Source organism: Puma concolor, chromosome A3, assembly GCF_028749965.1.
Source record: "Puma concolor isolate L17-30 chromosome A3, mPumCon1.1.hap2, whole genome shotgun sequence".
NCBI lineage: Eukaryota > Metazoa > Chordata > Mammalia > Carnivora > Felidae > Puma > Puma concolor.
This window is the reverse complement of record NC_141669.1, coordinates 129501725-129517528: the sequence shown is the minus strand read 5'-3', so window position 1 is coordinate 129517528 and position 15804 is coordinate 129501725. Positions and strand designations below refer to the sequence as shown.

Below are 15804 nucleotides of genomic sequence, written 5' to 3'. Positions count from 1 at the left end.
GCAATGACAAGAGATCACTTTAAAAATCAACTTAAGTGTTTTTCAAAAGGAGGGTTTGCAAGACACATGGCAAAGATCTTGAGGGTGGTAGAAGAGCAGCTGTGATTTGGGACATCCTGGCTTCTTAAATTTTTTTTTTTAATGTTTGTTTATTTTTGAGGGGGGGGAGGGGCAGAGAGAGAGGGAGACACAGAACCCGAAGCAGGTTCCAGGCTCCGAGCTGTCAGCACAGAGCCCGACGTGGGGCTCGAACCCACGAACCGTGAGATCATGACCTGAGACGAAGTTGGACACTTAGCTGACTGAGCCACCCAGGCGCCCTGGGACATCCTGGCTTTTGGTAGCAGCAGGGTCTCTGCATGACGGTGACCACTGCTGGGTCGGCCCCTACAAGGCCCCTCAGCGGTCAGAGAATAGCAGGTTTCTCCATTTCGTGCGCCGGTGAACAAATAATCCAGGCCTCGGGCCAGACCGAGGCCCAAGAGCTGGGTTGGGTTTTAGCTGCAGCCCAGGAAATGGCACCGCCAGGAAGAGCGGCTTCCTAGAGACGCGCACCTAGCCTGGGAGAGCGGAGGAAGCCAGACACTTGCTGCTGCGCCCGGAGCAGAGTGGTGGCTTCAGAGCAGATTGCTTAATCTGTGTATGTAAACGACAAGCATGTTTAACATCATCGTGCCCGCCCGCTGCCCAGTAGCCCTGCTGCCCGCTTCGAGCACCGATCTGTGGCACCCCGCCCGCCCGATTACCAGTCTCAGAGAGAGAGAGAAGAGCTGTGGCAGACGCTTTGAGTTGAACCCCTGTCTCCTCCCACCCTTTCTCCCTTGGTAATAGAAGCCCCGATTTTTAGGCACATGGCCATCCAGGGTAAAGACTGCCTTCCCCAGCCGCTCCTGCAGCCAGGCGTGGTCATGTGGCCGTGCCTGGGCAGTGGGACGGAGAAGTGGTTCGTGTGGCTTCTCAGACATGTCTTTGAAGGATCTTTTCTTCTTCCCACCCGAGCCTCCTTCCTGGTTGGAATGGAGCGGCCCAGTGAGACTCTGAGGCGGAAGCCAAGTGATGAGGGAGGGGTGGTTGGGAGCGGCTGGGTCCCTGATGCTTAAGAAGCCGCCATCATAGCCAGCCTGCCCTGCCTACCTCCAGAGTTTTTATGTAAGAGAGGAATGAGCCATTATCTTGCTTAAACGCCACCCCCCTCCCCCGGCCCATATTCTCATTTAAGAAACCATCTTATTTACAAAAGAGGTACAAATGAACCCAGCTTCCATGATTTAACAGCTACCAACTTGTGGCCAACCTGGTTTCCTTTTTACCTGTCCATCCACTTCCCTCCTAAATTCCTTTGAAGGAAATTCCAGACATCTGCTTCAGTGGAATATTTCCGTATGTGTCTCTAAAAGACAGGGGACTTTTTTTTTTTTTTTCCAACGTTTATTTATTTTTGGGACAGAGAGAGACAGAGCATGAACGGGGGAGGGGCAGAGAGAGAGGGAGACACAGAATCGGAAACAGGCTCCAGGCTCTGAGCCATCAGCCCAGAGCCCGACGCGGGGCTCGAACTCACGGACTGCGAGATCGTGACCTGGCTGAAGTCGGACGCTTAACCGACTGCGCCACCCAGGCGCCCCGACAAGGGACTTTTAAAACACCATACCATTATCACATCTAAATTTTTATAATTCTTTAATAGCGATAGGCAGTCAATGTTCTGATGTCCAGTTGTATAAATTCATATTAAAAAATTGTTTTTTAACGTTTATTCATCTTTGAGAGACAGAGAGAGACGGAGCATGAGCGGGGAAGGGGCAGAGAGAGGGAGACCCAGAATCCGAAGCAGGCTCCAGGCTCCGAGCTGTCAGCACAGAGCCCGACGCGGGGCTCGAACTCACGAACTGCAAGATCATGACCTGAGCCGAAGTTGGACGCTTGACCGACTGAGCCACCCAGGTGCCCCTAAATTCATATTTTAAAAACAGTTTGTATCAGGGCTCAAATAAGGTCTCCTCCACATTGCATTTCGTGGATAGACCTTTAAATCACCGTTACCCTCAAAGCTGTTCCTGTAGAGTATAGGGACCCTATCTTTCTCTTTTTTTTCCTTGAAATGTTTTTGTCAAGCTGGATTTTTAGTCCTTTAGAGTTCGCTAGAGTCTGCACTTTGCCGATTGCAGCTCCCACTGTTGTTTAACATGTTCCTCTGTTCTCTCCATCTCCAGAGTAGGTGGCTCTTTTTTTTTTCTCTCTTCCTTACTGTTTATTTGCTGCACATTGCACAAAAGTAAAAAAATAAACATTTCTTATGGCTATGGAGCGGGGCTGCAGGTCCATAAATAAGGAATTGAAAGGAAATAACTTAAGGAAGGATGAGGCCTGGTGCATACAGAAGGTCTGGGTCCCGGACGGGCTGGGGTCGGGTCCAGGTTTTCAGACGCACAGGTCTCCACCGGTGACACACTTCAGGTCCCGCGTGAGGAGGCGGAAGAGGTTGAACGTGACGGAGGCCTCGAGGCATCCCCGGGACTCCTCTGGGGCCCTCTGGAGCCGGTGCAGCCAGTGGTGCAGGCGGCCACGGGGTCTGGGTCCTGCCGTGGGCTGAGCCCGGACACAGGCCTGGAGCTCGGAGCGGATGTGGCGCAGCACACGAAGGGGCTGGTCCAGGACGACGCCCAGGGATGAGTCGGTCATGTTCCCCAGGACCTTCAGCGTCAAGTCTAGTTCAGCCTCCAGGGCCGCAGGGCGCTCCCAGGCCTGCAGTCGAATCAGGTCCCTGGTCCTGGGGAAGAGGCGAGAGCCACAGCTCCAGTTCTTCAGCGGGAGTGACTCTTCTAAGGCGTCCCTGGCCTTCTTGAAGGCTTCTAGCTCCCTCGGCGACAGAGATGGGAACTTGCCCACGTGGCAGCCCCTCCTGGTTGCGGGGGGCCTGGAAGTGGGGACAGGGCCCGCGCTGGTCAAGCCCAGCACCGCGGTCACCAGCACCACAACCCAAGCTGGAGCCATGGCCCGATCTCGACTGCTTCCCCGGCCGCATGGCTCCGCTTTTAGCCAGGCTCGCTGGGCAATCCCAGCTGATGTATGTAAAGTGAAAAGGCAAGTGGAAATTGGAATCTCCACTGGGCCTGAAAAAGCCTAAGTAGGCGGAGCTAGTCGCTGAAGCAGGTGAGCACGTGGGTGTGGGTGAGGCTGGCCGCCTGAGCCGCAGAGAAAGGGCATCCGACGAGTCCCTTCCCTGGACTTGTGCCGAGAAGGAAAGAGAAACTGAAATTCCCTCGTAGGAGAACGCCTTGTTTCTGAGAAGTCCAGTGTCTGGACAACCGCGTTTAGGACTCTCTGGGGCAGCCTTCAGCTGACTGTGGGGAGCCCCTTACCGAGGCCGAGGAAGGTGCCGGGGCGAGGAGTGTGGGCGAGGGTGCCTGAGCGGCAGAAGTGGCTTCCCTTTGAAGGCAGTCTTCGTTTGCTGTGGTCCCATTTGTGTACTTTTGCTTCTGTTACCCGTGCTTTTGGTGTCACATCCAGGAAATCATTGCCAGATTCACTGTCATGAAACTTTTCGCTGTGTTTTCTTCTAGGAGTTCTATAGTTTTAGATCTCACATTTAGGCCTTTAATCCGTTTTGAGTTAAGTTTTATATGTGGCGTAAGGTAAGGTCTAACTTCAGTCTTTTGCGTTTGGATCTCCAGTTTCCCCACCACCATTTGTTGAGACTGTCCTTGCCCTATTGTATGTTCTTGGTACCCTTGTTGAAGCTCATTTGATCATATATGCGAGGGTTTATTGGGCTCTATTCTGTTCCATTGGTCTTTAAGTCTATCTTTATGCCAGTACTACAGTTTTTTTTTTTATTTATTTTTTTAAGTGTTTATTTATTTTTGAGAGACAGAGACAGAGTGTGAACGGAGGAGGGGCAGAGAGAGAAGGAGACACAGAATCCGAAGCAGGCTCCAGGCTCCGAGCTGGCAGCACAGAGCCCAACGCGGGGCTTGAACGCACTGCAAGATCATGACCTGAGCCGAAGTCAGACACTTAACCGAACTGAGCCCCCCAGGCGCCCCCCAGTACTACAGTATTTTGATTACTGTAGCTTTGTATATAATATGTTTTGAAATCAGGAAGACTGTTTCAACTATTCAGGGTACCCCCTTGAGATCCAGTATAATTTTTTTTTTTTTTTTTGCCTTTTTAAACTGTGGGAAAAAAAGCAAAAGAAGAACAATATTTCATGACATGTGGAAATTACATGAAGTTCAAGTTTCAATGTCCATAAATAAAGCTTTGTTGGAACCTAGCCATGCTCATATCTGTGGCTGCTTTCAGGTTACAGCAGCAGAGTTGAACAGTTGTGTGGCCCTCAAAGCTGGAAATATTTGTTATCAGTCCCTTTATAGAAAATGTTCCCTGACCTATGGTCTGAAAGTCCAAGGCCAGTGGTCCCAGACCCAGCTGCTACTCTGGGAGAATCATGGACGATCTGGTTGGTGCATGATGGCCCCACTCTCTACTTTCTTCTCCAGCTCACAATACAGATAAATAATATTTCATTTTCTTCCAACATCTTCATATCAGCTCTGTGGTCATACTGTGACAAGCCTGTGACAAGTTGTGAAAAGCAATTTCTCAGGGAAGAGGAGGAGTTCCTCTCCCCCCACCAGCTTTTTCTTTTTAAATTTTATTATTTTTTAAAATTTACATCCAAGTTAGTTAGCATATAGTGCAACAATGATTTCAGGAGTAGATTCCTTAGTGCCCCTCACCCATTTAGCCCATCCCCTCTCCCATAACCCCTCCAGTAACCCTCTGTTTGTTCTCCATATTTAAGAGTCTCATGTTTTGTTCCCCTCCGTTTTTATATTATTTTTGCTTCCCTTCCCTTATGTTCATCTGTTCTGTGTCTTAAAGTCCTCGTATGAGTGAAGTCATAGGATATTTGCCTTTCTCTGACTAATTTCACTTAGCATAATACCCTCTAGTTCCATCCATGTAGTTGCAAAAGATTTCATTTTTTTTTACTGCTGAGTAATACTCCATTGTGTGTGTGTGTGTGTGTGTGTGTGTGTGTGTGTGTGTGTGTATACACACCACATCTTCTTTATCCATTCATCCATCGATGGCCATTTGGGCTCTTTCCATAATTTGGTTATTGCTGAAAGTGCTGCTATAAACATTGGGGTGCATGTTTCCTTTGAAAACAGCACACCTGTATCCCTTGGATAAATGCCTAGTAGTGCAATTGCTGGGTCATAGGGTAGTTCTATTTTTAGTTTTTTGAGAACCTCCACACTGTTTTCCAGAGTGGCTGCACCAGCTTGCATTCCCAAGATCCAGTATAAATTTTAGGACCATTTTTTTCTAGCTCTGCAAAAATGCCATTGGGATTTTGACAGGGATTGCATGGAACCAGTAGGTTGCTTTGGGTAGTATGGACACTGTTATAATATGAAGTCTTCCAACCCATGAACACAAAATATCTTTCCATTTATTTGTGTCTTCTTTAATTCCTTCCAGTAACGTTTTATAGTTTTCAGGGTACAAATCTTTCACTTCCTTGCTTGAGTTTATTCCTAATGATTGTATTCTTTTTGATGCTGTGAATGGGATTGTTTTTATAATTTCATTTTCAGATTTCTCATTGTGTATGTATAGAAGGCAACTGATTTTTTTTTTAATGTGCTAGTTTTGTATCCTGCAACTTGGTTGAATTCATTTATTCTAACAGGTTTCATGTGTGTGTGTGTGTGTGTGTGTGTGAAATCTTTAGGGTTTTCTACATAGAAGATCTTGTTATCTGAGAATAGATGCAATTTTATTTGTTTCTTTCCAATTGGGATGCCTTTTATTTCTTTTTCTTACCTAATTGCTCTGGCTGACTTCCAGCACTGTGTTGAACTCAAGTGGCAAGAGTAGGCATCCTTGTCTTGTTCCTGATATTAGAGGAAAAGCTTTCTGTCTTTTACCATTGGGTATGATGTTCACTGGGACACATAGGTTTTCTTTTTTTTTTTAATTAAAACAATTTTTTAATGTTTATATTTGAGAGAGAGAGAGTGCGAGCAGGGGAGGGGCAGAGAGAAAGGGAGACACAGAACCTGAAGCAGGCTCCAGACTCTGAGCAGTCAGCACAGAGCCCGAAGCAGGGCTCGAACTCACAAACTGTGAGATCATGACCTGAGCTAAAGTCGGATGCTGAACCGACTGAACCACCCAGGCGACCCAGACACATAGGTTTTCATATGTAGCCTTTATTATGTTGAGGCAATTTCTTACTATTCCTACTTTGTTGAGTATTTTTATCATGAAAGTGTTTTGAATTTTGTTAAATGCTTTTTCTCTGCATCGACTGAGGTGACTTTTTTTGTCTTCCATTCTATTAATGTGGCATATCTCATGGTAGTTGACTTTTGAGGCTTGCTCAGATTTGGTGTGAGTTTTGGGGATGTTGTATTCTTTCATCAGGAGGCACATGATGTTGAATTCTCTCCCTTTGGGAGAGTAACAGCCATTAGGACTGTTTCGTCCTCAGACCAGTCATTTCATTGGAAGTTGCAAAATGTAGATATTCCCATGCTAGTATCCCTTCTTTGTTTGGCAACTGGGATACTTCTATAAAAAGAAACTTCCTTGTGGTGGTGTGAATCTACATGTGTGATAAAATTGTATAGAACTAAATACACACACTCTCACACTAGTGCATGTAAAACTGGTACAGTGTGAACAAGATGTGTGGCTTGCTCCAATGTTAGTTTTCTCATTGTGATACTGTTCTGCAGTTGTGCAAGATGTCACCACTGAGGAAACTGGGTGCAGGGTACTGGGACCTTTTAGTATTATTGTTTCACAACTTCCTGTAAATTTATGATCATTTTTTTAAAAAGAAAATGAAACTTCTTTCAGCCAGTATTTGACTACCAGTAGTCTAGTTTAAGCGAGATCAACGCTTAATTATTTGCCTTTATTACCATTTTTTTTTTAACATTTATTTATTCTTGAGACAGAGAGAGAGAGAGAGAGAGCATGAACAGGGGAGGGTCAGAGGAAGAGGGAGACACAGAATCTAAAACAGGCTCCAGGCTCTGAGCTGTCAGCACAGAGCCCGACGCGGGGCTCAAACCCACAGACCGTGAGATCGTGACCTGAGCCGAAGTCGGACGCTCAACCGACTGAGCCACCCAGGCGCCCCAATTATTACCATTTTTTTAGTAAGCTTAAGGCCCAGCGTGGAGCTTGAAGTGATGACCCTGAGATCAAAAGTCAAGTCATGGGCCAGCCAAGTGCCCCTCTTTGCCTTATTTTTACTTAATGAGCTGATGCCTTAGAATCCCCCAACAGCGACTGATTTTTTTAAAGTATGAACTCACTGATTTCAGTATGTTTTAAATATTTCAGTCCTATACATTATTGTTATTGGTGCTCAGATGCCTGTGTTTGGCCAGTAGGGACCTCTTCCAGTCCTTCCTGAATCCTTTTGACTTGACCCTGAAACCTTTGATTGCTTCCACTCTCTGGTAGGACAGGGTGCTCCAAGTTCATCTTGCACATTTCCTCCCCAGGTCCTGGAATCACGTTTCTCCAGAGAGGGGTCCTGTCACTGTGAAGTGACATTTGGAGACCACGGTCTGAGAGCTAGGGATGCTCACTGCCACTGGGCTAGTCATTGCTTCTTGGTCTTTTTTATGAGCAGAGTTTACGTTCTTTCCAGAACAAAATATGTCATAAGATCACACTTCTACTTTAAATTAAAATTCAGGACTATAGGATTTTTACTTAACCTCATCAGTCTGTTTTCCCCATGCTAAGAATCCTGGTTCTCAGGGACTCCAGGAAAGCCATCACGGATTTTAATTTCGCCACCTATGACGAGACCTAATGTTGACTGAGAGGAGGGAGTCATGGTGTGGGGTGGCCCCTTGGAGCGAGTCTCAGTTACACACCCCTCCCCTCTACTGAGTGGGGCATGACAGAGGCTCTGGTTTGCAACTTCACAGGTAGGGTTCACTCCTGGCTGCCCATGGTTCCATTAGTAAATGAGACATCAGAGATAGGTGAAGCCGGAGTGGGGGGAATGCGGTTCAAATGCAGTTCTGTACCTTCCCTTCCCTGCCCCAGATGAGCCCCTGCTCCCAGTGTCAACCTTCCCAGCCTTTACACTTTCACCACACTTGTCCACATCCTTAAGCACCTCATGTCACATCGTTTTGCGTGGTTTTATACGTGCTCGTCATACTGTGCTCGCCAGCAGCTTGCTGTCCCCTCCTCCCACTGTTCTGAGATTTATCTGTGCTGATACGTTCATGCTAGTTTCACTTGTTCATCCATCCTTTTTCACCGCTGCACAGAATACCTTGCGTGACTGCCACAGCTTATCCTGGAGAGAAACATTTAGCTTGTTTCTAATCATGTGCTATTGCAAATATTCTTACAGGTGTCTCCCGGGGCAAGAGTGTGTAAGAATTTCTCTAGGGCAGGCTTTTCTGTAAATGGCTGGGAAGTGAATATTTTCAGCTTTGGGAGCCAAGAGGCCAAAAAAAAAAAAAAGTTAACGTCAGTACTTATGTAACGAGAGAGAAAAAATTTCCATAATTTTTTAAAAACTGAATTTTATGCCCATCGTGGGGCCTGAACTCATGGTCCTGAGATCCAGAGTCGCATGCTCTACCTGCGTGCCCCTCCATGAATTTTTTTAATTTTTTTTAACATTGCCAGGTGCCCCTCCGTGAATTTTTTTAATATTGACTTATTCTTGAAAGAACGAGAGCCAGAGTGTGAGTGGGAGAGAGGCAGAGAGAGAGGGAGGCACAGAATCTGAAGCAGGCTCCAGGCTCCGAGCTGTCAGCATAGAGCCCGACGCGGGGCTCAAACCCACGAACCGCGAGATCATGACCTGAGCCGATGTCGGCCGCTTAACCGACTGAGCCACCCAGGCACCCCCATGAAAAAAATTTTTTTAATGCTTATTTATTTTTGAGCGAGAAAGAGAGAGAGACAGAGTGCAAGCGGGGAGAAGGGGCAGAGAGAGAGAGGGAGACACAGAATCCAAAGGAGGCTCCAGGCTCTGAGCTGTCAGCACGGAGCCTGACACGGGGCTCGAACCCACGAACAGCGAGGTCATGACCTGAGCCGAAGTTGGATGCTCAACCGACTGAGCCTCCCAGGCATCCCCCAGCCCATGAATTTTTAACTAAAAAATGCAAAGCTTTATTGTATGGGTATTGAAATTTGAATTTCCTATCATTTTCATGTCATGAAATACTCTTGTAAATTTTTTTTCAACTACTTGAAGATGTTCAAAACCATTCTTGACTCTCTGGTGAAGTGCCTGGGATCAGGACAGGCCATCCCGCCTGCTTTCACTACTACATGGTTTGTGTCTGCGCCTGTTGCCATAAGCAGCTTTGGAGGCCTTTTGGAAGGGTGGGGGGGTAAAAACAAATGGAAGCTCCAGGCTTCCCACAGGTTAACGCCACCACCTTCCACAGAGCCTCCTCCAGCTGTGTGTGTGGATCGAGACCCTGGAGGACGTACCCGCGTGTTCCTGGTTTCACCGCCCGGCAGAGGCCCACGGGGGCTGATCTGCTGTCCCAGGCGCCAGGAGACCGGCAGCCCAGGGAGCCCTGGGGAGGATGGGTCCCTAGCCCCCACGGGGAGGAGCAGCCGTGGGCCGGCGGGAGGCTAGGCCTCCGGGGTCCTCGCTAAGGGCCGGGGGCAGGAATCAGGCCCGGGTCTGCGACACGTCTGCTGCTGGCCCCCGAGTTTGGTAGGTGGTGACACAGCTGAGTCCCATGTATTTGCGAAGCCACCTGAACACGAACACAGAAACTGGCTCTGATTCAGCAGCGTTCGTTTTTATTTCTAAATAAGTATCCAGTGACATTACTGTTTGCCATCCGCTTCTGAATTCTTTAAAGAGTCCAGTGAGGTGAAGCAGGGGCTCCGGCAGAGCAGCTACAGGCGCCCCCATCTCTGACCTTCCCCACCGCCCCCCCCCCCCCAATCTCGACAGGAGCAGCAAATCCTTTCTCAGGAACCAGGACCTGACAGATACCTCTTACGACTTACGTGGCATGGGGTAGGACGAAGGATGAGCCTGACCTTCACCAAGGTCTCAAAACAAATAAAAAAGCAGCACTGTAAACATTCCTTCGTTTTTACAGAGAAAGTTACTCAAAAGAGTTCAAACTTCTGATTAACCTTGAGAACAACTCGAGCTTGGCACAGGCTGTGCTGGAGAAAACATTAAAGCCTCGGGTGAGCCACCAACCTCAAAGCCCCGAAGCGAGTGACAAGCCTTCCCGGGCCTGTGGCGGGAAGGCTCCTCAGAGCAGGGCCGGGGCTTCGAGAAGGGAGCGCCAAGAACGTGCTGATGTGGCTCTTCCACGTGGCTGCCAGGCTCCTGGGAGCACAGGCCCGCGAAGGTGACGGGTGACCTTCCCCACCCGAGCAACCGTCTGCACGTTCCCCGTCCGGTCACGCGGCCCAGGCTCCTGCAGCTGCTCCTGAGGGCACGTGGTGTTCTCACCCCAAGTCGGGCCCATCCGTCCGCGCAGAGCTGCCTGGGAGACCGACTCGCCGGTGAGAGAGGCCAAGTACGTTTTCTCCCTCCGGGACCACGTGGGCTGGGGCGGGAAAGTGAAAAAATGGGGTGGGCAGTGGGATGGGACGGCCCAGGGGAAACATAAAGTCATCCTTCTTCTGTCACGTGGCCAACAGCAACAGAAGCTCTTGAATGTCTGACTCCATCTGCGTGAGAAATCGCAGGAACCCAAACGGAAGGCAGGGTGGCTACTTGGCTCTGTTTAAGGCTTTCCTCTCACAGGGGTGTTTGCATTTCAGACGTATCGCCTAGGGCTTTGGAGACGGAGTTCCTGGTACAGCAGCTTCTTAATGATTCTGGCTACTGTTTCGGGAACGGTTCAGATTTGGTTTCCTACACGTCAACCAGCAGGAGAAACAGGGGTACGTGTTCTGGAGGGAATAGGGGAGGATCAGGGTGCCTTTTTTCTCTCTCTCTCTCTTTTTTGCATTTAAAGTCCTAATTAATGGCAGATCATTGATGCTGATTCCTCCTTGCACTTGAATCAGGGACCAGTTCTAAGGCCTGCACCTTTGACATCCGTAACTCGGACAAGGAGAAGCTGGCCGCCACCCTGCCCCACGCTCAGTCTCCCCACCAAAGCAGAAGTGGGATCCCGGCTGTGGCCACCCCGCTGAGGACTCTGCCAAATGTGCAGGCCCCTGTGGGAATGTGGAACCGAGACCCCCCGAGGCCAGAGGCCAAGTCTGTAGCTCTGACATAGGTTCCGAGGGGAGGAGGAGCCCCACTCACGAATCTCTCCACATTCCATGGCACACAAAGGAATCTGCAGGCAAACCAGGACCCCCCCTAGGCTGACTTAGGGTCCTCTGGGATCACCGACATTATGGGCCAGGCCCTGCCCCTTGGCCTTATATCAGCCAAGGCCTGGCCAGCATTTCCACTGTGAAGACAGGTAGCTGGCCTGGGTGTGGGAGGTTTGTGCTTCTGGTTCAGCTGCTGGGCTGAGTGAGCACCACACTGTGGAACTGTGCCACCTTCCTCCTGCCTGGCCCTGGCTTAGCCTAGCCCAAAACGTGATCTCTGGGGGACCTAGGGCAAGCTGCCTCCTTTCCCTGTAACACCCATACCACAAGCTTTGGGGTACGGTTGTTCCCAGGAGTCCTACAACGACAGGCCATGTGACTTATTTCAAGAGTTCAAAATTGCTAGGCCTGCTGTGGAGGGGGGGGGCGCTTTTGGGGGGGGTGCTTGCTGCCACATGGCTCCCCAAGGCAAGCACGTCTTCTAGTTCACTGGCTAACTTGCTGACTGGCCAGCTTCCCCAGAGGCCCTCACTGACTTTACAGCCTTCACCTCACCCTAAAGTGTGACCTTGTCTATGTGCTGTGGCTTCCCTGTCCCACGGCTTAGACCCAGAACGAAGTAAATTTGTGGGAAATTGGAGTTATGCTGGATATTTTTTTTAATCGACTAGGCATTTATTGCCCCCAATAGAATTATTAGGTATGCTAAAGGTAGCCAACAGCACATTTCTGATTCTCAGGCAAAGACACTTTTAAAAATCCACCAGGAAAACCCATCTCCATGAGCTTTGCGTGTGGCAAAGGCAAAGGGACTGACCTGAGGTACATAGGGCACACCTGTCCTCCTGGGAATGCTCTCCAGCCTGCCAAACCTCCCTTAGCCAGCGGGGGGCAGAAGACCCATCACAGGAGACCCAAGCTGGTGCTGGTAACTGCCAGGAAAGGTGCCCCCTGCCCACTGAGCCAGGCCCTGGGGACTTTCCACCCTGGGGACCCTTCTCTACTTCAGTGTCGTTTTCAGGTCTCAGCTAAAAGTGGGAGGCCAGATGGGACCTAGTGACAAGGGGCAGTCTGAATAGAGGAGATCCTGTTTTCACTGCTATTATCTATGAACTCACAGCCCCCTCCCCACTAAATTTTCTGGTAAACTATTGAGTTTGCAATGCAAGTTGCACTTCTGAGATCACACCATGAATTTCAAGGAAGAAAGATTACTTATGGGTTTGGGAATGAGAGAACACTCTAGTCGGGGATCCCTGCCTACCTCCCTCCAGGGGTGGACAAGGTCCCCTCCCTCTTTGACCTCTTCTTTTACTTTTCCCCTAAAAGCAAGTAGGACATGATGGAGGCCAGAATTACGATGGCATTACTCCTCCAGTGAAGGTATGAGGTGGAGTAAAATGCTCCTGTTTGGCTTAAATTAAGGGGTTAAAGTAGGAGGTTACAAAAAGAGAAATGGCCATGTTTTAACCCTATCAAGTACAGATTTACTTTTCATGCACAAAGAGGAAACCATATGCTTCCAGCCTGACAGGCCTCACTCTTTCGGGAAAGGGGAAGGCGTCTGGGCAGGGGCCTGGCCTGGTGGGCTGGGCAGCAGAGACCTGGAGAGTTCAGTCCTTGCTAACGTCCAGAGCCCTGCCGCCTGAGGCAGAAGAGATGGAAACATACGTGCTGCCAGCCCAGGGTCCGTGCTGGCCCACGGTGTCCCCACAGAGAACCAAGGACCGCACATGATGAAGTAAACCATGCCAGAGGGTGCCGAGTCCCAAGGCAGGGACCCTGAGCCACATAGGGGATCTGCCACTGGCCCACAGATGGGTGAAGGCTAGCAGGTGTGAGGCGCGGATGTGTAAGTCAGTGACCACTTCATCTGGACGTGATGGGCAGCTCCCCCTGCTAGACGGTCCCTGCTAGACGCGGGGACAGGGCAGGGTGTGTGCACGTGGGCGAGTCCTGGGTGGGGGCAGCAGGGAGGAGCACAGGGGGCTGCCGCTCTGGCCCCTGCTCCAGTTCTTGGGCGAGCTGGGACCCAAGATGGAAAAGAACTGGGAGAGGGAAGGAAGGTGGTAGCAGCTAAACGGGGGCAGACTGCGTGGAGCCCAGGAAATGGGGCCTAGGGACAATAAGGTCCACCGAGTGAGGGAGGTAACTGCTAGGCTCTCACTACTTCGTAAAAGTGCATGAATTTAAACTCAATTAGAAGACAGCAGATGCCGGCCTGCATAAGCCCTGTAACGCTAGCCTCTCCCTCCAGAGGGCGCTCTGACCCCACAGACTAGGCTTCCTCACCCCCAAAACCCAAGCTTCCAATGGGGCTTTAGAGAAGGGCCCATGTGCCCCTGCTCCATACCGGCGTGAACATTCACCGTATTCCCAGAGAAGGGCAGCTACCGCCTGCCACACAGGGAGACAGCCCGCGAGGGGCCAATCATAGGTAACGAAGTTTGTCACTCGGTTTTTCTTTCTCAAGGAGTGCAAGCAACATCACAGAGGGGAGTGCGACATTTTCCAGATTTCGGAGCCCAGCACTTAGGTCAGAATTGCTGCTGCTGAGGCCGGAGGCACCTCGATGACCAAGGGGAAACGGCTGGCTCCTCGCCCCGCTAGAACAGACACCCATCCCGGCCTCAGCAGGTGCTCCCGGGACGAAGGCCGTGGCTGGGAACGGCGGAAGCTGCGAGCCGGCGCTCCCTGGCCGCCCCGGTCACGGCCGGGCTCCGCAGCGCCATTTCTCTCCTCACGCGCCGCAGCTCGGCAGAGGACTACTCGCCCTGGGTGCAGAAGAGAAGGAGAATTTACCTGGACACGTGGTCCCTCTGATCTGCGAGCTGAGAAGCAACATGACGAGCAGAGGTCCGGCTCAGTGAGGCCTGGGGGGATGACTGTTTCCGAAGCAGACAGCTGGCTCCAAGGGCCGGGGACGCCGGGTTTAAGAGGACCGTGGCCTTTGCTTCACCCCGCCTCCATCTGCCCTGAGGAGGCCGCCCGATGCAAGCAGCACCGGGGGCCTTCGCGGAGTGTCTGTCCCGGGAGCCGTGGGGGGGGCCCGACCGGGCGCCCTGCTCCATCACAGCAGCTCCTGCTCGTCGTCTTCAGAGCCAGAGGGGCCCTGGCGCACCTCCTCGTACCACTTGTTGGTGAGGGTTTTCATCTGGATACGTCCGTGGTGGAGGTCCTGGGGCAGAAGACACAGCCAAGCCCTCATCAGTGGGTCTGGGTCAGGTCAGGGTTAGGGCTGAGGAAGGCGGGGGGGGGGGGGGGGGGGAGGGGAGGGGCTGCTTTATACCTCAGGGAGGCAGGGTACATGGCCACGGGCAATTTCAAAGTCTTAACCGACTAACTGAAGCTGGGATTTTTCTCTGTAGGGGTAAGATTAACAGGGGGTGTCACTCAGAAGCTGGAGTAGGCGGCAGGATGGCGTGATGTTAAAAAACATGGCTTCTGGAATCAGACACACTTGGGCTCTGCTTCCACCTCTGCCATGTATTAGCTGTGTGACCCCGGGTGGTTAGTTCACCTCTCTAGGCCTCAGTCTCCCCAGTGTCTAGTCAAAGAGCAGCTGCAGCCATGACACAAGATGTCGGGAGGATGAAACGCAGCTACAATGATTAACATCTGGCACAACACCCGGCTCGGCAAGAGCTCCCTCGCTGACGGCGATCATGACCGCCGGCGAGGGAAAATGGCTCAGAAACAAGGTGGGGCCGGATGGCAGTTTCGGCAAAGCAGGCCCAGGCTGGTCCCCAGGAGTCTGTGTCACTGTCACCCAGAGGACAGCTGTGCCCAGGGGGATGGAACAAGAGCCCTAAACCAATGCCTGAGGCCCCGCATGTTTGAAATTTTCAGCTCAGACACAGTAGCCGATCAATGTCCTGAGTCTATCATCCAGGAAAACCAAACTGTTGACGAGTCTATTATTAAACTAGCGCTAAAAATGGCAGTGAAGGAAAAACAGCAGATGCTGAGTTCCACAGCGCATCCAGCTGCCGGCCTGGGGAGAGGGCCGAGTAGGGGGGAGCTGGCCCGGCCGGCTCCCCGCTGCCCACCCGCTTCTGGCCACGGCAGGTCCTGAGGGAGGAAGGGGAGGGACCCTCAGCTGGGGGGCGCGGGCCAGTGTCCCACCTCCTGAGTTAGCCGCCGCGTGAAAAAGGGGTTCAGGTACTTGGCGTCCAGCCACACGAAGCCTTTGAGGTCCTGCCGCCTGATGTAGTGGGCTTCATACTCCTCCTCTGTGAGCTCTGACAAGTGCTCCGACTCGATGGTGTTGCCCTGTGGGGGGAGGGGAGGGAGTCTGGGGGTCATCAGCGGGCGTCTTCCTGGGGGGCCCCACACCACCCGGCCCATCCAGCGGCCCTTCACTTCCGGCCACCAGCGTCCCCAGCCCTAACTGTGCTTTCGCATCAGTGCGGGGTGTCTGTGGCCAGCAAAGCGCCTCCTGGGAGCCCACGGGGAGGCGGGAAGGTTTGTGAAAACATG

The 15804-nt window shown here is 51.3% G+C and overlaps 2 protein-coding genes across 7 annotated transcripts in view; both read right to left on the bottom strand.

The window, feature by feature from the left end:
* Nucleotides 1–1724: 1724 nt before the first annotated feature.
* Nucleotides 1725–3958, bottom strand: LOC112869255 (interferon lambda-1-like). Its single transcript, XM_086699871.1, has one exon. The coding sequence runs from the start codon at nt 2992–2994 to the stop codon at nt 2422–2424; it is 573 nt and encodes a 190-aa protein (XP_086555997.1). The 5' UTR covers nt 2995–3958; the 3' UTR covers nt 1725–2421.
* A 5851-nt stretch (nt 3959–9809) lies between these two features.
* The window catches only part of SLC9A8 (solute carrier family 9 member A8), a 70152-nt gene continuing 64157 nt past the window's right edge, over nt 9810–15804 (bottom strand). For all 6 annotated transcript variants that reach the window (XM_086702460.1, XM_086702457.1, XM_086702458.1 and 3 more), the window contains 2 exons: nt 15451–15597; nt 9810–14503 (listed from right to left, as the gene is read on the bottom strand). In XM_086702460.1, the coding sequence (XP_086558586.1) occupies nt 14396–14503; nt 15451–15597 (255 nt within the window). In that variant the 3' untranslated portion in view covers nt 9810–14395. The remainder of the gene's footprint in view (nt 14504–15450; nt 15598–15804) is intronic.